This window comes from Nycticebus coucang, chromosome 17 (assembly GCF_027406575.1).
Source record: "Nycticebus coucang isolate mNycCou1 chromosome 17, mNycCou1.pri, whole genome shotgun sequence".
In the NCBI taxonomy this organism is placed as follows: Eukaryota; Metazoa; Chordata; class Mammalia; order Primates; family Lorisidae; genus Nycticebus; species Nycticebus coucang.
This window is the reverse complement of record NC_069796.1, coordinates 37,426,034-37,449,115: the sequence shown is the minus strand read 5'-3', so window position 1 is coordinate 37,449,115 and position 23,082 is coordinate 37,426,034. Positions and strand designations below refer to the sequence as shown.

Sequence of the window (23,082 nt, the reverse complement as noted above, 5' to 3'; positions counted from 1 at the left end):
ATACAACTTTGAAAAAATGGGCAAAGGATATGAAAAGGTACTTCACTAAAGAGCAAATCCAATGACTTACCACTATATGAATCCAACCGTGGCCAGGAGAAATACAAATTAAAGTAAGTTAGCTACTGCTTCACACTCTTAAGACCAGCAATAACAAATAACACTGGCAGAGTATCACCTAATGGGCACAATGTGAAGGTGTTCAGTCCACCCCTGGGTGAAGGGCTCAACTACTACTTGAACTTTGCCTCAGAATTACCCTCATATTAATCTGAAATTAAATAAATAAATAAATAAATGTGAATTACTTGTAAAAATAAAATAAAATGAATAACACCTAATGTTAGAAAGGATGTGGGAAAAAAGGCTATTTTCTTACATTGTTGAAAGAACTACCTTTAGCTTAACCTTTTGTGGAAAATAATCTATCAGCTTTTGTTCAAATAAAAAAAAAATATGTATCTTTCAATCCAGCAATCCCACAGAAATAAAATCCAGGATTTATCACACAGAAAAAAGAACCAAACATAAGGATATATTCTTAAGGATGTTTACTGCAACATTGTTCATGATGCTTAAAAAAACATTTTAAACAAATGCTCATAGCAAGAGGGAATGGTCAAATATTTTATAGATTAGCCACACCATGAACAATGACTCACCAATAAAAACAATGAATCAGAGGTATGGTGGGCATGGCGGCCTATTAATTCCAGCTCTAGGAAGCCAAGGTAGGAGGATCATTTGAGGCCAGGAGTTTAAGGCTGCAGTAAGAAACAACTGGGCCACTGTACACTAGCCTGGGCAACAGAGCAAGACCCTAACTCTTAAAACAAACTGAAACACACCTATATTTTGGCAAGGATGCAAGGGAAGTAGCAGTGATCTATCATACAGGCAGAGGAAAATATAGAGATATTTATTCCAGATTGCTGACACTGGTTCTTTAGGGGAGAGGATGTGAAATATAGACAGATATGAGTGGGAGGAAAGGTGAAGGAGGAAAATGAGAACCTGGCTGGTACATAAACTACATTTATGGAAAAGCTGTACATACATATAAATTTAAAAAGAAGGCGTGTGCCTTTACATATTTTTGTACAGTACAATTGTACATGTTAAAGTGGAACCTAGTTTCTTATGATTATATTAACGAGGAAATACAGGCTACATAAGAGAAACTATATAGTCATATGAGATTCAATGAATTTTGGAAAGGCCATTGACAACTATAAACACAGCCCTCTCACAACAAAAAGCAGAAGATGGGAAGCGTGAAAGCAGTGGAGAAGAGGATATACCATGGGAAGAGACAGCAATCATCATCCTGGAACACTGCTCAAGAAGGAGTTTTGGTGGCGCCTGTGGCTCAAAGGAGTAGGGCGCCAGCCCCATATGCCAGAGGTGGTGGGTTCAAACCCAGCCCTGGTGAAAAAAGTCAAACAAAAAATAATAATAATAAAAATAAATTAAAAAGTTAAAAAAAAAAAAAAAAAGAAAAGAAAGTACCTACCTGAACTGAGCCTGGAAGCAAAAATGTCAGTGTGGAAGGAAGCATTTCAATATTAGCCCACAGCCTCAGTGGCAAGGATCATCTCCAGGGGGATACACAGAGGCACTATTGGAAGTAATGAAATACTCCACACCCCATTCAAGTACTTAAACTTAAAAAGTTAATGCCAAGCCCAGTAAAGGTCTCTAAAAGCGAAAGAAAGATTATAAGGACAACAAAGGGAAAGAGACCTTCTAGACCTCACACTGCTTTGTCCCACTGTCTTCTCTATACTCTATAGAGAATGCCTAAAAGTGCTACCTTAGGTTATTCAACCAGTTCTAGGATGTGTGAGTTCTCTTAAACAATGAGCTAGCTGGCTTATTAAAGAACAACAACAACAAAAAAAAAACACCTCATTTATAACAGCTTTTTCCTCTATTGCTAAATTAAAAAAAAAAACTACAAAGAAAACATAAACATGACTTATACAAAATGAATAGGAAAAGAAACTATATAGAGTAATGAAATAAAAAGACTTTCAAATGCAATCACTAAATAAATCCAAAATGAGTGGGAAAGAATGAGGTTTTTATACAGAGATACATATACAAAATTCAATTGAGAGCATAAACATTGATAATCAGAGCTACACTTTCCCATGCCAGATAACTCAGAATTAACTGTAAAGAAGTATGCCAGACCTAAGCAAAGTGTACATTTTAATAGTAAAGAGAACGTATTACGAATCTGGGAATAAGGCCACCAACTTCAGGCAAGACAGTCAAGACAAACGGACAGCAATAAAATAACCTTTGCAACACAGTCAATAGGAACACACTTGCTAAAAATTAATACACTCTTTAAACATTATTACCAGAATGCACATAAAAAAGAGAAAATTACACAAATATATTTGACCATCGCTGGAAAAGAAGAGGGGAAAAGAAAAAGAGAGTAGAGAGAGCAAAACAAGCTCTTTTACTGAGGAGAATGGTAAATGCAACTCTTTATAAATCACTGGAAATCAGAACAGGGAAAAAAAAAAATAGGACTTGAACAATTCAAATATAAAATTAAGTTATTAGCTGAGGTATTATGCAGCAGTAGTGACAGTAATGTCCCATAGTGTGCTGTTCTATTTACTCACAACCATGCTGTGTGCATAGGCAATATCACCATCCCCAACTCACGGTTGAGGAAATAGACTTGGGAAGTTTGGCTAACTTTTCATGCTCAGAGCAAATGTCAAGTATTAGAACTATGTCTCTCCATAGAAAATCCCTTTAATAATAAATCTATCTTAATGCCAACAACGTGTAGATATTAGTAAATACAGTTCAAACATCTCTGGAGGGAAAACAAAGCTTCAAATTAGGTAGTCTGTACTGTCCCAGAAGCAAGACCACTGAATCTCGGCTAGGCAAAAAAATTTTAAGGAAACAGAGGAGCTACTTGATTTATCTCCGGAACCACACATCTTCACAACTAATAAGAAATATACTGGCCTATACAATCGCTGCCATTTTCAACTTTTACCTTCAATCCCTCAGTCCCAGATGAAGAAACACCAACTTCCAAGTTCCAAGCAGCAACAACAAACTGAAAGTGTTGCCCAAACATTTATTAAATTTTTGTAATACATCAAAAATTTACGGCCAGCTATGGTGGTTCATCTCTGTAATCTCAGAACTTTAGAAGGCAAAGAAGGGTAAATTGCTCGAGGTTAATAAAGAGTTCAAGACCAGGGTGGCGCCTGTGGCTCAGTCGGTAAGGCGCCGGCCCCATATACCGAGGGTGGCGGGTTCAAACCCGGCCCCGGCTGAACTGCAAACCAAAAAATAGCTGGGCGTTGTGGCAGGCGCCTGTAGTCCCAGCTACTCGGGAGGCTGAGGCAAGAGAATCGCTTCAGCCGAGGAGTTGGAGGTTGCTGTGAGCTGTGTGATGCCATGGCATTCTACCAAGGGTGATAAAGTGAAACTCTGTCTCTACAAAAAAAAAAAAAAAAAAAGAGTTCAAGACCAGCCTGGACAATAAAATGAGACTCCGTCTCTACAAAAAAATTAAAAATTAGGGGATTGCTCGGTGCCTGTAGCTGTGGTTACAGCACCAGCCACATACACTGAGGCTGGCGGGTTCGAGCCCTGCCTGGGCCTGCTAAACAATGACAACTACAATTAAAAAAAAAGGCCGGGCATTGTGGTGGGTGCCTGTAGTCCCAGCTACTTGGGAGGCTGAGGCAAGAGAATCGCTTAAGCCCAAGAGTTTGAGGTTGCTGTGAGCTATGATGCCACATCACTCTACCGAGGGTAACATAATAAGACACTATCTCAAAAAAATTTTTTTTAAATAATAAAAATTAGCCAGGCATGGTGGCACGTCCCCATGGTCCCAGCTGCTGGGAAGGCTGAGATGGGAGGATTGTTTAAGGTTGGGGAATAGAGGGGAGGGGAGGGGAGGGGAAGGGAAGGGAAAGAAAAAGCTTAAGAAAAGATTTTAAAAATTCCTTCTCTCATATGAATTTGGTTTTGGTGCCTACTACAGTTTGGTAAGGTAGTAAGCACCAGTGGATGAAAGTAACAAGGCCAGCTCGGTGCCTGTGGGTCAAGCGGCTAAGGCGCCAGCCACATACACCTGAGATAGTGGGTTCGAATCCAGCCCAGGCCTGCCAAACAACACTGCCAGCTGCAGCCAAAAAATAGCCGAGTGTTGTGGCAGGCGCCTATAGTCCCAGCTACTTGGGAGGCGGAGGCAGGAGAATCGCTTGAGCCCAGGAGTTGGAGGTTGCTGTGAGCTGTGATATTACAGCACTCTACCCAGGGCGACAGCTTGAGGCTCTGTCTCAAAAAAAAAAAAAAAAAAGAAAGAAAGAAAGAAACAAGGTCTATAGAAAGTTAACATTAATGAAAAAAACCCTAGAAAAGAAGTAGTTATAATTAATATGTCCTTCTGTACAATTCATTTCTGCTTGTAAAGTTGTTGCTGGTTTCTATAATGAAACTGAACAAACTTACATGATAAAGCCTCAGGATCCTGAAAGTTGTAAGGAGGCTGCCAAATCTGACAAACACTTTGCCATGGAAAAGTCCAACTCATTGGATTCACCCAAGTTGACAGATTTGCAACTTAGCTCTGCTGGGCAGCACAAAACCAGACGGAAGCAGGACCAGCCTGGCTACTCTGGTAGGTGCATCACAAAAACTAGGAAAGCCTGAGTAACAACAAAGTGAAAATTCATGCAGTTCAACTACGAGTACTATCCATGGAAGCAAAAAGAGTACAAATCTATTGTTGTTAAAGTAATTATGTTGGTTAAACAAACCACTGCACTTACAATTTCTGCTGCATCTTTTTTCCAAGATCACATGGACCCAGAATAAACTATTAAATACTATGATCTACTATGAGTGTCAATATTTCAACCGAAATCCTTCCCCCACAAATCCCTGATAGCAAAAAAAAATCCAAACAGGTTATATAAAACTTGGTTATCAGAGTTATATAATTACATTCCAGTTGACTATAATATAATCTTTAAGAATCTAAAATTCTTAAAATGTGATAATTTAGGGCTAACAATTTGCATGTTGTATAGATCCACAAGTTTTTCTCAGAGAAAAATAAAAATGAAAAAGTCAACTGAAATAATACCTTTCAATCTGATTTCTGAGTTTCTGAACTATTTTTGACTAAACAATCCTTAACTCAACATTTTTATAATTTAAATAAGATAGCCACAGAAAATTGCAGGCCATTAGTCTGTTCAACACAAAGCCAGAAGATTAAAGAGGTCAACCTTACGCTTTTAACACAGCCCATGTAATTATGATGACAATAACAGATATACACCATGCTTCAAAATGAGGGAAACATTCTTTATTTCATATATCATGAACAAATTGCCTGATCTCCAGTAGGAAATACAATTTAAAAAACCTATATCACATTAATAGCATACACACATGTGAAAAAGCATGTGAATATCTTCAGACAGTTTTACAAAGATATCTTATTAAGATATATATTAAAATGTCATTCACATACAATTCACCCATTGAGAGTGAACAGTTCGATGTTTTTTAACATATTCACAGATATGTGCAACCATTACCACAGTCAATTTTAGGGCATCTTGTCACCTCAAAAAGAAACTCTGTACCCTTCAGTTATCACCCCCGCACCTCCATATGTGAATATTTAAGTGCTAAATTGTAAATGTCCAGGACATGGTAATCATACTTGGTTATAAGCTAAAAAGTTTTAAATTTGTTGTCCTTTTCTTAAAAGTAATTTTTAGTAGAAATGTACTCTAAATTTGCTCCTTATACCTCCACGACCACGAATTTACCCATTCTCTTCCAAAAGCTTTTCAGATAATTCCTGTTTGTGAGAATCAGGACCAAGGCAATAAAAACTCTTTTTAAGTATTCCTGTCACATATGCAAATACACCACTTCTTCCCACCCACCAACAATTAAATAAAAATAAATAAAGACAAAGCCCATAAACAAGTTAAAAGGTCTCTTATCTAATACTATCTACAGAACCAGTAACTACCCCTATTTTTCTTGGGTTTAGAAAAGTAAGAATGGGCTCCAAGTCTAAATACACACCCCCTAAAACTGTTGATTCACCGGATTCTCAGCTGCCAAAGAAAGCAGACTAGCTTAGTGTTTGACATTTCCTTTTGGCAGTCATTAGTCCTTAATGTGTCACTGTCTAGAGGCTAAATGCAATAGTTTTATTCATTTCTACTTTAGTAGCTCATTTTCTTGGACCTGAGGAAATGTATCAAAGGCTAAAACTACCCTAAAAGAAAGTTGCCAACCTAAGATTTTATAACATAATAATATGAGCAAAACACCTCTTTCCACAAGCCCTTTATCACTAGAGTCTAAATCAGTCCTGGCTTCTTCTGTACTAACTTTCTACACAGGAGCAAATTAAAGGAGAAAAACAAAACATTTCCTAAAACCTGTGACAATGTTAGTGAGCCACCTACTCTAATGGGCAAGAGTGTTGCTTCCACCCAGTTTTGCTTATTAAATGGTTCTTCATTTCCATCAAACCAAGACATCTGTTGTCCCATGCACATCATTTACTTTATTTCTAAATCTTTTATAGTTTCTTCCTTAGCCTACTCAGCAATTGCCAATGAGCACCAACGCTTTCTTTCTGTTTGCATATCCTATTTACTATAAATGTAAGATTCCCTTGTTCTCATTTTTGCCCCTAAAAAGAGTACAAAAAAAGGGAAAAAAGAAAAAGACAATAGTAAATGGAATGTCATAGGGTCAAACACTCTTTCTAGCTAGGGATCATGTCTTTTAATAACCAACTGCCAATGTGAACAATCTGAAATCATGCTGGCCAACAAAATAATGTTTAAGCAGCCCCCAAATCTGTAGAAAGCAAGCTCTCTCCTCACCCCCACTCAAAACGCCCTGATTATTGCCATTTATTAAATTCTATTCAATCAAAGTCTAGTGAAAAACACGTAAACATCACTACTGAATTATATTGCAGTAGTCAGTAATAAAAAGTTTCTTAGTATACATGACAGAGCTTTAAAAATATGACTTGGGGGAAGGGCCAAAGAGCTGAGGAAATGCTTGAAGAATTACACAATGGAATGCCTAGATGGTTAAGCAATGACAACATTTGACCTTCTAAATTAGTGCTTGCTAAGAATTTAGCCAAGAAATTTCTGAATCACTCAGTAACTACAGTAGGTAACACTACTTTTGGGAGAATCCAGGAACTCTAACGGAATCTACTGACACAGAATTTACTTTGAGGACACGCGCAGAAGAGCTCGAGTACAGCTGGGCAACTGGCCTTGGCAGCAGTCATACAGGAGGCCTTGGGACAAACCTCCTAGTTGGTTACCTTTCCCCAATCTCAAATGTGTGACCCATTCTCACCCTCTTTGCTTCCTATCTAATTCATAGCCTCTGCTCACCCACTTTGCTCACCCCCATGAACCTGACTCTACTTAATGGAATCATTTCCTGCTTCAGTTTCCATTGCTAACCACATTATTTTCCCATTATTTACCCACACAAATTCCCAAAAGAATATAATTGACATAAGAAACAACGTAGACACCAGCCGGCCTGTGAACAAGAAAGTGAAAAGATGACTGAACAAGACAAAACAAGCCCTTCCAGGAATTGTAAAACAGACAAATATCTTCCAAAGGAAGTATCCATGGCAAGGACTATGCCCTTAGATGCTGACAACTGCTCGAATAACCACAATGATAAAAGAGATCCTTTTTTAAATTTTGTTATGAGGTTTTTCAAACAATCCAACAAAAGGATTGAAAATAGTAAAAGAACTCACTACTGTAGCCAAACGTTTAACAATCATCAACTTTCCTTTTCTTATCTTTTTTATTTATTTATTTTTTGAAAGAGTCTCAACTATTGGGCGGCGCCTGTGGCTCAGTGAGTAGGGCGCCGGCCCCATATGCCGAGAGTGGCGGGTTCGGACCCAGCCCCGGCCAAACTGCAACCAAAAAATAGCCGGGCGTTGTGGCGGGCACCTGTAGTCCCAGCTGCTCGGGAGGCTGAGGCAAGAGAATCGCATAAGCCCAAGAGCTGGAAGTTGCTGTGAGCCATATGACATCATGGCACTCTACCAAGGGCAGTAAAGTCTATCTCTATCTCTACAAAAAAAAAAAAAAAAAAAGACACAAACTTCCAAAATGTACCCAAGAAGCAATAGATAATCTAAATACTTAAATCCATTAAAGAAATGAATTTGTAATTTAAAATCTTCAGAAAAGGGCAGCGCCTGTGGCTCAGTCGGTAAAGCACAGGCCCCATATACCGAGGGTGGCGAGTTCAAACCCAGCCCTGGCCAAACTGCAACAAAAAAATAGCCAGGCATTGTGGCAGGCACCTATAGTCCCAGCTACTCCGAAGGCTGAGGCAAGAGAATCGCATAAGCCCAGGAGTTGGAGGTTGCTGTGAGCTGTGTGATGCCACAGCACTCTACAGAGGGCCATAAAGTGAGACTCTGTGTCTACAAAAAATAAATAAATAAATAAAGCCTTCAGAAAAACTAGATGACCTAGATTAAGAATAGCAAGTTTCTGTAAAGGGCCTGATAGCAAATATTTTAGTATTTTTGATCCTCTTTTATAACTACTCGACTATGGTGTTATAGTGGAAAAGAAGCCACAGATGATAAGTTAACAAATATTAGTTATGACACAGAGAATACTGCTACGGACCCAAACATTAAAACATTGATGTAATTGTGTTCCAATAAACCGTATTTGTAAAAGTAGGTGGTGGCAGACAAAACTTGACCTGAGAATTAGATTTGTCAACCCCTGGACCACATGATAATGTCACTTCTAAATTCTAACTTCACAATTCTATACTTCTCCCAGGTCAAAAATCCCCTTTATATATAGTTCCAAGAAAGAATGAATCAAATGCTATCATACAGAACTGAGTCTGTTGACCAAGATTTATTAAAAATCTATACTATAATTTAAAACAAACCAAAAAATGTCACCCCTTCAAACCAGTCTTGAATTAATCATTACCTCAAAAGGATAAATCAGGATATAAATATGTGTGAAAAATCTCCCATATTAATATCCTTTGGAAATGAAAACAGTATAATATAAAGAAACCTAAAAATCTAAGATGAAAAAAAGGAGAGTCTAAAAGTTTATTTTTAAACTTTGTGACATTATCAATATCATTATCAACAAAAAATTTTTTTCAAAAATGTGGGGGTAAAGAAGAAAATTTATACTGCCCACTATGCTACCACCCAGACACAATTACTAATATTCTGATGTATTTAGAGCTTTTTACAAAAAGCAAACTGCATCAGTATGACATGTACTTTGAGCAAGTAATAAGTCAACCGTGTTATTATGGGGGTAAAATAGGTAGTAACATATGTCTCTCAGCCCAATGGCTCGCATATGGTAAGCGGTATAATAGTAGTAGTATGGACAATCCTGACTAACATAAAGCTTTAAAAATGGGGGGGATAAGAAAAGAATAGACATAAGTACCTGGTACCATAAGTACCCAAATTAAGTCTATACACAAAAATGAGTGGTAGGATTATAGGCAATGTGTAATGAACACAGAACTTTTATAATCAGAAAAAAATTAAACTATTCTAATTGTGAAGATAAATGATGCAACCACAAAATCCTGCAGGAACAACATCTTCAGAGTCCTTCAAAAGCTCCGAAGTGATGGCTCTGGGAAAGAGATTCCAGGAAAGCATTTGCAAAACTAAGAATTAGCATCTAAATTGAGTGCTTCTCTTCACTACAATAATGATATATATCTTTTCAAAAGATCTTTGAAAGTGAGCATTAACTGCATACTATTCATATATTCCCTATCAAACTATTATCCAAATCAAATTAAAACTTTCTACCTTGTATATTTACATAATCAAACTCTTCAGACATATGTCTAGTCCATTTCAAAATATGTCTAGTTATTACATTTTTCTTTTGGGATCCTACAACAACTATGTCCAATTTTTTCAGGCAAAAACAAAGATAAAATTTATACTTAAGCATTATCATCTGACCAGCTACACCAATTTTCTTTTGCCTAAAACTACAGTTTTAAGTCTAAAAAATACAAGCTTTTAATGGCTACCATGCACACAGACTACTACACCATTCTGAACATTCAATGAAGAAGTTGATGCTAAACTCTTTTCACGTTTGCTGGTTGGTTACAGTTAGTACTACCCAATAGAGAAATAATGCAAGCCAGAAATTTGAATCATGTAACTTTGTACATAATTATCATTTTTATAATATTAATATACACTAAAATACATCATTTTTCTAGCATCCATAAGTCAAAAGAAACCAGTAAAAATTAAGATTAATAGCAGACTTTACTTAACCCAATATTATAATAAAATATCAATAAAATACTGCTGAGATATTTTACATTAAATATTAATGTATTAAATCCTTGCGATCTGGTGTGTAGTTTATACTTATAGCACACCTCAATTTGGACCGTTCACATTTCAAATGCTCAATAGCCACATATGGCTAGTGGCTACCATATTAAACAGCACAGAGCTAGAGTGACTCAAGCCCATGGTGTGTGCTAGTTTTCACCAATTATGGGCCCTAACTCCAGTCAGTCAGGCATAACCATGAACTGCTGGGCAAGATTGAGAGCCTTTTCTGTTTCAGACATTGTATTAGGTATTTTCATTACGGTTTTAAGGGGGTGAGGGGATGGTTTTGTTTATTTCCTGAGGGGTCCAGGTAGAAGAGGGGGTTGGGAATAGAAACAAACAAGCTTGGTACCAACAAATTCTACCATTGAAAAAACACATACCCTTAAAAAGGAAGAATGTATTAAGGGTTGGTATATCCCTTAGCAGAATGAATAGCATGAAATAAAGAATTCAACTATATAAACCAAGCATCCTCAAACTTTTTAAAAAGGGGGCCAATTCACTGTCCCTCAGACTGTTGGAGGACCGGACTATAGTTTAAAAAAAAAAAAAAAACTATGGGGGCGGCGCCTGTGGCTCAGTGAGTAGGGCGCCGGCCCCATATGCCGAAGATGTCGGGTTCAAACCCAGCCCCGGCCAAAGTGCAACAAAAACAAAACAAAAAAATAGCCGGGCGTTGTGTAGTCCCCGCTGCTCAGGAGGCTGAGGCAAGAGAATCGGGGAAGCCCAAGAGCTGGAGGTTGCTGTGAGCGGTGTGACGCCACGGCACTGTACCAAGGGCAGTAAAGTGAGACTCTGTCTCTACAAAAAAAAAAAAACTATAAACAAATTCCTATGCACACTGCACTTATCTTATTTCGAAGTAAAAAAACAAAATGGAAACAAATACAATCACACCACCTCATGTGGTCCGCGGGTCGCAGTTTGAGGACCCCTGATATAAACTGTAAGGCCCTTTGGAAAGCATTTTCACTAGCACTAAAATAAATTCAGAGAACAACTGGGCACCTAAGTCGGCTATACAATCAAAGAACACAAATTTTGACCCTTAACCTGAGAGCAAAGTTTATAACCCATTAAACTAAGAGTTCGCATCCTAGTTCTATGAATATTTCATGTTTACATGAAGAAAATATTGAGAGCTAAAATTTTTTAAATGCTCTACACAAAAGAAAAAACACTGGAAATATATTCCTTAAGGTTAGCAGTAGTGTTGGTTCACTAATTTATTGCACATGTATGACTTTCAATTATGAGAAAAATAAACAAAATGGCAATAACTTTTTCAAATTTAATTACATTTCAGTTTAATTTCAATCCATTCACTTTTAAACCTTTTAAGATTATGACACCCATCTAACGTTTTTCTTTCTCGAGAACACTCACAGGCAGAGCAACTTTAGTTAATAGAGCAGAAACAAATTAAACTTAACCACAATAACCACATTTCATTTCAAGGAAACCTGGAAGTCATTTGTGAAACTACAAAGATCCACCGAAGAATTGAGAAAAGCTCTACTGTCATGTATCTGCGGCATTTCTATAATATTAAGTAAGCAGGAGTCAAATGCTTTACTTTTTTATCAGTATCTCCTCTTACAGGTTATACAGCAAGTTAGCTATAGACCCAAGACTACCCTGCACCTCTTCAAAGCACACTGTAAACTAGAACATTAAGGCTGTTGGCCTCCTGACTCCTGGAACCTTTAAAAGGGAATTTAAGTGGCGGCACCTGTGGCTCAGTCGGTAAGGTGCCGGCCCCATATACCGAAGGTGGGGGGTTCAAACCCAGCCCCGGCCAAACTGCAACAACAACAACAAAAAAAATAGCTGGGCATTGTGGCGGGTGCCTGTAGTTCCAGCTACTTGGGAGGCTGAGGCAAGAGAATCGCTTACGCCCAGGAGTTGGAGGTTGCTGTGAGCTGTGTAAAGCCATGGCACTCTACCTAGGGCAATAAAGTGAAACTGTCTCTACAAAAAAAAAAGGGAATTTAAAATATAAAAAAAAAAAAAAAATACACTTAGGGCAGCACCTGTGGCTCAAAGGAGTAGGGCGCCAGCCCCATATGCCAGAGGTGGCGGGTTCAAACCCAGCCCCAGCCAAAAACAGCAAAAAAAAGAAAATCACATTTAATTCACCTGATGAATTAAATGTAATTCCACTCAAATTTAAGGATATTACTTTCACTTACTTCTGAGCACTTGATTTAATTTTTTTGTTTATTTTTGAGACAGAGTCTCACTAGTCGCTCTGGGTTGAGAGCCGTGACGTCACCAGCTCATAGCAACCTCCAACTCTTGGGCTTAAGTGATTCTCTTGCCTCAGTCTTCCAAGTAGCTGGGACTACAGGTGCCTGCCACTACACCTGGCTATTTTTTGGTTGTAGTTGTCATTATTGTTTGGCAGGCCCGGGTTGGATTTGAACCTGCCAGCTCTGGTGCATGTGGTCGGCACCCTAGCCGCTAAACTATAGGCGCCAAGCCCACTTGGTTTAATTTTTTTCTACAAATGTCATCTGTGTCCTGAAAGACCTATAAGAAGTACACATACACCACCCACAGCCGCCTCCTCTACCCTCTCTAGAATGTAAGAAGCATGAAGGCAAAAGTCTTTGGGTTTTTTCCCACTAATGTACCCTTAGCACCATGAATATAAAAAAATCTTGATTCTTGTACCCTCAATGAATCCCCAACAATAAAAAAAAAAAAAATCTTGATTCTGGGCAGTGCGTGTGGCTCAGTGAGTAGGACATGGGCCTCATATACCAAGGGTGGCAGGTTCGAACCCAGCCCCAGACAAAATGCAACAAAAAATAGCTGGGCGTTATGGTGGGCACCTCTAGTCCTAGCTACTTGGGAGGCTGAGGCAAGACAATCACCTAAGCCCAAGAACTGGAGGTTGCTGTGAGCTGTGACGCCACAGCACTACCAAGAGCAACAAAGTGAGACTCTGTCTCTTAAAAAAAAAGTTTTGATTTCATTCGCTGTCCCCAAGTGAGCTTGAGTTTATTAAGCAAGCATTTACTAACTACCACTTCTAGCATTATACTAGATTAATGAAGGAGTATTTTGAAATATAGTAGAATCACTGTAATTTGACCACATGAGGGACTGTACCAAACTCATCAACATACAGAAGTGGTCAACATAAGGAACTAGGCCTACTATACTGATATGTGCATATGGTGTATGTCCAGTCTGAAAATTAGGTTGACTTGGCCAGGTGGGTGGTGGCTCAAGTGTAATACTAGCATTCTGAGAGGCCAAGGAGGGAGGAGGATCCTTTGAGCTCAGGAATTCAGACCACCCTACGCCAAAGCAAGACCCCATCTCTAGTAAAAGTAGAAAAATTAGCCAGGTGTTCTAGTGGACACCTGTAGTCCCAGCTATTCGAGAGGCAGGAAGATCACTTGAATTCACGAGTTTGAGGTTGCTGTGACATGGGCTAACGCCACTGCACTCTACCCTAGGCAACAGATTAAGAGTCTGTCTTTTTCAAAAATAATAATAATAAATAAATAAATAAATAAAGTCAACTTAAGGCTGTGGCCAATGTAGAGAAGTGGTCAACTATGGAGTTACACTACAATTGCCAGCTTTCAAAAGTTTAAAACCTAGTTGAAAGACTTGACCCACGATAGGAGTTCCTACCCTAACAGTTGCAAAAACTACATTCATAAAGAAAATACAATTAAGCAAAATTCAAAAAGTACACAATTAGGTACAAAACTTCAAGCACTATGGGCAGCGCCTGTGGCTCAAAGGAGTAGGGGAGTAGGGCCTCGGCCCCATATACCAGAGGTAGCGGGTTCAGACCCAGCCCTAGCCAAAAAAAAAAAAAAACTTCAAGCACCAAAGAAATAACAAAGGATGATGTAATTTGAAACAGGCTTTAGCAAAGAGATGAAAAATAAATACATGCCTTGAAGGAACAGCAGACTAGGTTTAATATGTAGGAAGGGAATTTCAAGAACACAATGAACAATGTCCTACTGAAGACAAGAGCTCAGCGTGGCCTGGCAAGCAGAAGAGAGTGGAAAATGGAGAAAGTGAGGAGAGCCTGAACTAAAGAAATGATGGTGGGGATAGAAAAGAACAAATGTAATAAACCATCAGAGCAGTTTCTCCACGCTAGTTACACATCCGGAAGCAGCTAGGAAGCTTTTAAAAACAGCAACTGTGCAACTAATGCCGGGATCTCAACTCAGAGATTCTGACTTCATTGGTCAGGAGTACAACCTAGACATCAGGATTTTTAAGTCCCTCTGGGACTCTAATATGCATCCAAAGTTAAAAATCACTGCTTTCAGAGGAAAAATCAGTGGAACCTGTTAACTGGAAGACAAGATGAAGAATGAAGACTCAGAGGTTGGAAGACTTTAACAACGTGTTATCTATAAAACTAACATTAATGAGAGAATCCAAAAAAAGGAAAAAGTGAAAATATGCAAGCTCTTCTAGACTTTGCAACTCTACATACAGTACAGTAAACAAGTTTTAATTAATGCATGCCCTTTCAATTCTCCACATACCATATTTACTTGCCTAATATTTTTCAAAAAGAATCAAAACTTTGAAAAATCAAGGTAGAACTCAACCAAAAGAACATAAACCTTTAGAAAGCCTCTGAGATTTCCCTGCTAGACATTTTCTCGCCCTCCCCACAATTTCCGTGGCCTTTTAGTTGTACCTATGACACACAACTCCCATGAAAGGCATTGTACAGACCCTGTTACAGAAGGAGAGATCAGTGAGAGCCTCGTTTGATCTTTTACACTGTGCCACATGACACATACTCAATACAAACTGAGTTTTTAAATACTTAGAAAATAAACAAAAATTTACCCCAGTTGTTTTTACTTCTTCTAGACCCTTTTACAATTCTAAGCTTTAAGTGTGCTCCATTGCCCTCCTGATTTATCCTCACTCCATCACTTTTTGACAGGACCACTTTTACCTCAGTCGATAAAAGGAAATCAAACATTCTTACCACTTTAGAAGAGGAAATCTAAAGAAAATTTTCTTCAAGACCCCCACAATATTTAAATTTCGCCCATGCAAGAGCGAGACTATCTCTACAAAAATAGAAAAATTAGCCAGGCGTTGTGGCGGGTGCCTGTAGTCCTATAGTCTCAGCTAAAGCGGGAGGCTGGGGGGTGGGCGGCTGAGGCAGGAGGATGGACAACAGAATAAGACTCTCAAAAAGAGGGGGAAAAAAAAAAGAATGCTATTATGATCTCCAGGTCTTCAGTGTAAATGGGTAACTCCCACCTTTTCTTATATCCACAGCATAGTGGATGTGTATTTTCATAGTATAGAAAATACTATGAAACGGCATTTTGGAGCCATTGAAATGGTACAATGGAGCACACTTAAAGGTTAGAATTGTAAAAGCTTAGAAAAAGTACATAGTGAATATGTACTTTCGTAGTATAGAACAGGTGTCCTCAAACTTTTTAAACAGAGGGCCAATTCACTGTCCCTCAGACTGTTGGAGGGCCAGCCTATAGTTTAAAAATAAAAACTATGAACAAATTTCTATGCACACTGCACATATCTTATTTTGAAGTAAAAAACAGAACGGGAACAAATACAATTCACACCACCGCATGTGGCCCGCGGGCCCTAGTTTGAGGACCCCTGGTATAGAAAGTACTATTTGTATGCCACAACAGAAAGAAAGCAGGAGGTTACTCGTGACTGGAAGTGACTGGCAAGGGACAATCCACAGACTGGTTAGGAAACTCTAGAATGCAGTGATAGGAACAGATATATCACATCCTCTTCCCCACCGAAGTCTGTTTTCAAAGTGGTTTCCTAATCATAACTACATTGGACACTCCTGTATTATACCACATATGACAGCAAATGACTGAACATATATATTCCAAATTACTCCCATGTTTAAGACTGCAACATTGTGAGCCATTCTTCAACTTAGGTATTTTTTTATATTTTCTATGGTTCAGAGCTTAGATATAGATTTTAAATGTGTCCCACATTTCCACTGTAACTTACCAACCATTTATTCTATTTAACTAAACCTCTAACCTCTTTTTTTCTGAGGTACATTGCATATGATCAAAACATGGCAATGGCTTTTTAAAACTTCACTAATATGCTTCACTAATTTCACAATATGGTAGAAACAACATAAATACAGGAAGGCGCTGCTCTTTACACTAGGAATTCCATCATGACTCACCATTATCCATTCACTCACATAGGCCATAAGTGAACAAACAAGATGAATGCCAAAATGAACAAATAGGCAAAACCCACTAGTGATGACAACTTCATATTCTCCCTCTTCCCTTTGAGATGATTTTAGACAAATTGTATTTGACTACTTCATTGTCATAGTAAAATACTGGGTACAAAGTCTAAATGACAATGACTATAAATTACCATTAATTAACTTCTCAGATCCAACATACTATGGAAAACTCTTCAGATATAAATACCTAACTTTAAAGAAAAGTTCTGACACTCACATTGCCCATGTACTCTGAAAGCAGGTCCTGTAGGGCCTGACGGACAGCATTGCACTCCGCCACAATTCGTTCACGACGGTCATCACGCGTGCAGGATGAATCCGCCATCAGGGCAGCCCCACTAATGATGCTTTCCAGGCGCTCTTCCAGGGAAGGCCTAAAGCGCTCCTCACTGAAGCTCAAGGGGTCCACAATGATTTGTTTCTGCAGGGAAGCATTACAATATATTAGTGCTCCTCTCTATTTGCTCCATTACTCAAGAAAGTGAGGAAAGTGTCAATTAGGAATATTAAGATTTAACACAAAAATGCCAACATCTGAAAGATTATTCTTCTTGGCAAATGAGTGGCCATCCCATGTAAAGGGGCCAATGATTAATCACTTCTCAAAAAAGGCACTAGAAGCAATATCATCCAGCCAAAAAGCACCTGGGTAAGGTGCGATATCACAGATGCAAATACAAATTTATCATGCTCGTGTTACTTACTCCGAACATCTAAAGGTCAACCTATATACTACTGGTAATTTAAACTATCGAATGAGAATTATATGGAAAATAAAAGTTCTCTCAGGCCAGGCACAGTGGCTCATGTCCGTAATCCTAGCACTCTGGGCAGCCAAGGCAGGTAGATTGCCAGAGCTCACAGGTTCAAGACCAGCCTGAACCAGAGCGAGACCTCGTCTCTAAAAATAGCTGGGCATTGTGGTGTAGTCCCAGCTACTTACTTGGGAGGCTGAGGCAAGAGAATCACTTGAGCTTAAGAGTTTCATAGGAAACACAGGTTGCATAAAAGAATCCAGAAGTGCAATTCAAACTAACAAAAAAAAGGAAAAAGAAAAAAAAGATCAATGCTTTAGGCAAGGCTTAAGATCAAGTAGGCTGATGAGTCATCATTTCTTGCAACTTAGATTACAAATCTAAGTGGAAACTGAGCTACCATCAGAAGTTTTCATCGCATTTCCCCAGGAACCTGTTATCTTTGGGGGTATAATAAAGAGCCTGAAGTGTCCTCTCAACCACAACTTACATCAAAGTTATTGAGTGCATATGCCAGTTCTCCTCCACCTCCTCCCTGGTGCTGGGAGGCATCATCTGAGGCAGTAGCCTGAGCTGCATTGGAAATGCCTGTGACCGCTTGCTGCAGCTGCTTATATATCAGGTCCCTGTTGGCCTTATAGGCTGCGACATCGGGGTGCTGTAGGCATGCCTGCGATGCAGTATAGAGGATAGGAACGTTTTTCTGCAGGATTCCTCTAGCTGCAGCCATCTGGTCACGATGGCCAACATCTTTCAGTTCCTACAAGAGGAAAATAAGAAATTGGCACACTCTTTATATGGATCCTACTTATACATGTAAAAATTTGTTAGTAAATTCTGAAAAGTTAAATGAGTTTCTACTAATTAGACATTATTTTTATTAACAATCTGACTTGAAAGTTAATTACAAAGGATACGGTATGGTAAGACTAAGTGCTTTGGAATCGCATAGACCTGGATTTAAATCTCCACTTCTACTTTTTCCTGGCTATTCTGTGACTTTATTTTAAACTCTCTATGTTCAGTTTCTCCTTCTATAAAACAGTACCTCTCATTGTTTTGAGGATTAAATGGGATAATACACGTAAAACACCTGGCACAGCACTAAGGCACTAAATAAAAATCATAAAACTGCCCAGTATCTTGATTACAACTACGCACATACATACACACACACACACACGCACGCACTCCTATTCCAACCAAAACAGAAATATCATGCAGAAACACATTTAAACATAGTAAGGTTTATTATGCAGATTCATTAAGTTATACGAGTTCATTATAAGAGTTTTGTGAAATCTGAGAGAGAATACTACAGTTCTGCATGAACTATGCAAAACAACAAGGTAAGGATATGACAAGGCTATTCTCACAAGTATACAAATCCTTCTCTCCTCTCTCCAAAGACCACCTTAGGATATAGAACCATACTTTCCTTACACAGTACAATCAGAAGTTCACAGGTCATTAAGACATAAAACTGAGGCACACGTGCTTCATGACTTCAATCCATGATTATAATAACCAATTTAGATGTGGTCTTAAGTTAATATGTTCTTTTCCAATTTCTTCTACCTCATAATTATAATCCTCTACAGTTAAAAGGACATACGGTTCCTGGCATCACATCCACTAACAGCATCTACTTGGTAGGCTAGGTAGGTAGGTTAAGTAACAAATAAGTGATACCAACAATAAGCAAGATCCAGAGCCAGTGTGTTTCTGGCATCTGATTGTTACTTAAATTACTCAGAGAAAAAACAGGGTCTCTTTAGTAAATGTGGGGTACCACCACCATAGAAAAGCAATATAGGTAATAACTCCTAAATGACCACCATATCTATGCCAAATGTTTTACATGTGATCATAAAATTTCAACGTTAATGTCACTGACTAAATATAAGAGTATAAATTTAAACATTGAGTATTATATATGTAAACAGTAAGAGAAAATTGACTAAGTTAGAAAGGCCAAATTCAATTATTCAATTAAAAGTCTCATTTAGCTATTTAGTAGCTCATCTTTCTAGATGAGTATCTAATTAAACATCAGAAACACCAAGCTGGCTTCCTTTTTTCTGAAACTTTATCTCAGTATATATTTTAGATTTGCATCTTTATTCAAACCTTGTATAATATGACAGCTTACTTTTCCTCCTAGAATTCTTTTCTCATTTGGAATCTAAATTTGCAAGTAATAGCTCACAGCACTCCAAACACTCTACAGCACAGTACATTGGGCTAAATATCTAGAAACAGGACCCTGGCTCGGAGCCTGTGGCTCAAGCGGCTAAGGCGCCAGCCACATGCACGTGAGCTGGCAGGCCGCCAAACAACAATAACAGCCGCAACCAAAAAATAGTCGGGTGTTGTGGTGGGCGTCTATTGTCCCAGCTACTTGGGAGGTGGAAGCAGGAGAATCGCTTGAGCCCAGGAGTTGGAGGTTGCTGGGAGCTTGAGCCTCTGTCTCAAATGAAAAAAAAAAAAAAAAAATAGAAACAGAACCCTGTGGATTTATAGACTCAGTGATCATTTTAAGACTCAAGCTACAAGGGACTATGACTAATCATTACACTTGAACAGCTGGTGCACATGTTTTGTGTGGTATTTTCTAAATCTCTTGCCCTCACCACAATCTCAGAGACTCTAAGTCTTCTAAGGAGGCATTTACCTTTAAGCACTTAAATTATCCTCTGTTTATAAAAGCTTTGCAATCAGCTTTGGCATTCCTCCTAAATAACTATAACCTAGAGCAGCACAGCCTCTTATAAGTTACCGAAGATACTCATGGTCACCTAAAGTTAATAGGTGCCAGGATTACTATTCAACCCCTGACTTCCCTAAACCACTGCTTGGTCAAGTACAATAAACTTTTATTTTTTCAAAGACTACATTGGGCTAAAGATTCAGAAACAGGACTCTATGGATTTAGAAAATTGATGATCATTTCAAGATTCAAGTTATGACAAAGGGCCAAGACTAACCATTATGTTGAAACAGCAGATAAACACATCCTGTATGGCATTTTCTAAATTTCTCACCCTCACTACAATGTATCTCTGATAGATTCCTATTTACCTATCCACCCAATATGGGGGATATATTTTAACCTGTGATGAAAATGACAACTACATGCTATCCTTTATCCTAACTGCTAAAGAGTTCTATTTTCTCCTTAGAACTGCTTTTGCCTTAGCACAAAGAAAATGGATTTTGTTACATAAAGATAAGAAAACATGGCTCGGCACCTGTAGCTCAAGCAGCTAAGGCACCAGCCACATACACCAGAGCTGGCGGGTTCAAATCCAGCCCGGGCCTGCCAAACAATGACAACTACAACCAAAAAATGGCCTGGTGTTGTGGCAGGCACCTGTAGTCCCAGCTACTTGGGAGGCTGAGGCAGGAGAAACGCTTAAGCCCAGGAGTTAGCACTCTACCCAGGGCAACAGTTTGAGACTCTATCTCAAAAAAAGATAAGAAAACAGACACTCAACAGGGCAGCACTGCTTACTGTAACAAGAATGATCAATGATCAATCAAAAAGTATTATTTTCCAGGCATACAGTGCTGATAAGTAATCCAGATTAGTGAGAAAAGTGATCTATTATAGCTGGGCATTGTGGAGGACACCTATAGTCCCAGCTACTTGGGAGGCTGAGGCAAGAGAATCACTTGAGCCCAAGAGTGTGAGGTTGCAGTGAGCTATGATGCCACAGCACTCAACCCCAGGGCAACTGAGTGAGACTCTGTCTCAAATAAAAAAAAAAAGAAAAGAAAGTAAATACCCAGAAATTAAAGGATAGAACCTAGTTTCCACGATGATGCAAAAGACAAAACTAAGCAATGGACTTTCACAAAATAAGTTGAATAGAATGCTACCACACTTATCAATTATCTCAATAAATGTCAATGGCTTGAATTCCCCACTGAAGAGGCATAGATTGGCTGATTGGATAAAAAAAACATAAGCCATCTATTTGCTGTCTGCAGGAAACACACCACATGTCAAAAGACAAATTAAAACTCAGAGTTAAAGGTTAGAAGTCAATTTTTCAGGCAAACGGACTTCAGAAGAAAAGAGGGGTTGCAATCTTATTTTCAGATACGTGTGGATTTAAAGCAACTAACGTCAAAAAAGACAATGATGGTCTCTTCATATTGGTCAAGGGAAAAATACAACAAGAAGACATTTCAATTCTAAATATTTATGCACCCAATTTAAATGCACCCAAATTCTTGAAACATCTTATAACACCATAATAACAGGAGACTTCAACACCCCTCTCCCAGAGATGGACAGATCCTCTAAACAGAAATTAAACAAAGATGTTAGAGATTTAAACGAGATCCTAGAACACTGTGCTCAATAGTCGTATATAGAACACTCCATCCCAAAGATAAAGAATATACATTCTTCTCATCGTCCCATGGAACATTCTCCAAAATTGATCATATCCCAGACACAAAACAAACCTCAACAGAATCAAAAGAATTGAAATTCTATCTTGCATCTTCTCAGACCACAAGGCACTAAAAGTGGAACTCAACTCCAACAAAAATGCTCAACCTGGCACAAAGGCATGGACGTTAAACAACCTTATGCTGAATGACAGGTGCAGAAGAAATAAAAAAAATCATTAACTTCCTTGAATATAACAATAATGAAGACACAAGTTACCAAAACCTATGGGATACAGCAAAAGCAGTCCTGACGGGCGGCGCCTGTGGCTCAAAAGGGTAGGGCGCTGGCCCCATATGCTGGAGGTGGCAGGTTCAAACCCAGCCTCGGCCAAAAAAAGGAAAAAAAAAAAATCAAAAGCAGTCCTGAGAGGAAAATTTCTCCCTTCAGAAGCCTACATTCAAAAAACAGAAAGAGAGCAAGCACATCAACAAACTCACAAGCCATCCGATGGAACTGGAAAAAGAAGAACAATCTAAGCCTAAACCCAGCAGAAGAAAAGAAATATCCAAAATTAGGGCAGCACTTGTGGCTCAGTGAGCAGGGCGCCAGCCCCATATACGGAAGGTGGTGGGTTCAAACCCGGCCCCGGCCAAACCACACCAAAAAAATAGCCGGGCATTGTGGCCAGCGCCTGTAGTCCCAGCTACTAGAGAGGCTGAGCCAAGAGAATTGCCTAAGCCCAGGAACTGGAGGTTGCTGTGAGCTGTGTGTCGCCACAGCACTCTACCCAGGGCGATAAAGTGAGACTTTGTCTCTACAAAAAAAAAAAAAAAAAAAAGAAAGAAAGATAAAATTAAATTAAATTAAAATTTAAAAAAAGAATGGGTACAGGCGAAACCTACTAAATGCAGAATACAAATGTCTACATGAAGGCTATGTTGAACAGTTTGATGAGAATATTTCAGATTGTATATGAAACCAGCACATTGTACCCCTTGATTGCACTAATGTACACAGCCATGATTTAACAATAAAAAAATTAAAAAAAATTTTTAATGAAATATCAAATTACAGATTAATGAAATTGAAAACAAAAGAATTATTCAGAAAATTAATGAAACAAGGAGTTGGTTTTTTGAAAAAGTAAATAAAATAGATAAACCTTTGACTAGAAATA

The 23,082-nt window shown here is 38.6% G+C and overlaps 1 protein-coding gene across 2 annotated transcripts in view; it reads right to left on the bottom strand.

The window, feature by feature from the left end:
• Window positions 1–23,082, bottom strand: part of CTNNA1 (catenin alpha 1) — a 199,525-nt gene that overhangs the window by 91,381 nt on the left and 85,062 nt on the right. For both annotated transcript variants that reach the window (XM_053566409.1, XM_053566410.1), the window contains exons 6-7: window positions 17,991–18,260; window positions 16,963–17,166 (exon numbers count right to left, since the gene is read on the bottom strand). In XM_053566409.1, coding sequence (XP_053422384.1) covers window positions 16,963–17,166; window positions 17,991–18,260 — 474 coding nt within the window. The remainder of the gene's footprint in view (window positions 1–16,962; window positions 17,167–17,990; window positions 18,261–23,082) is intronic.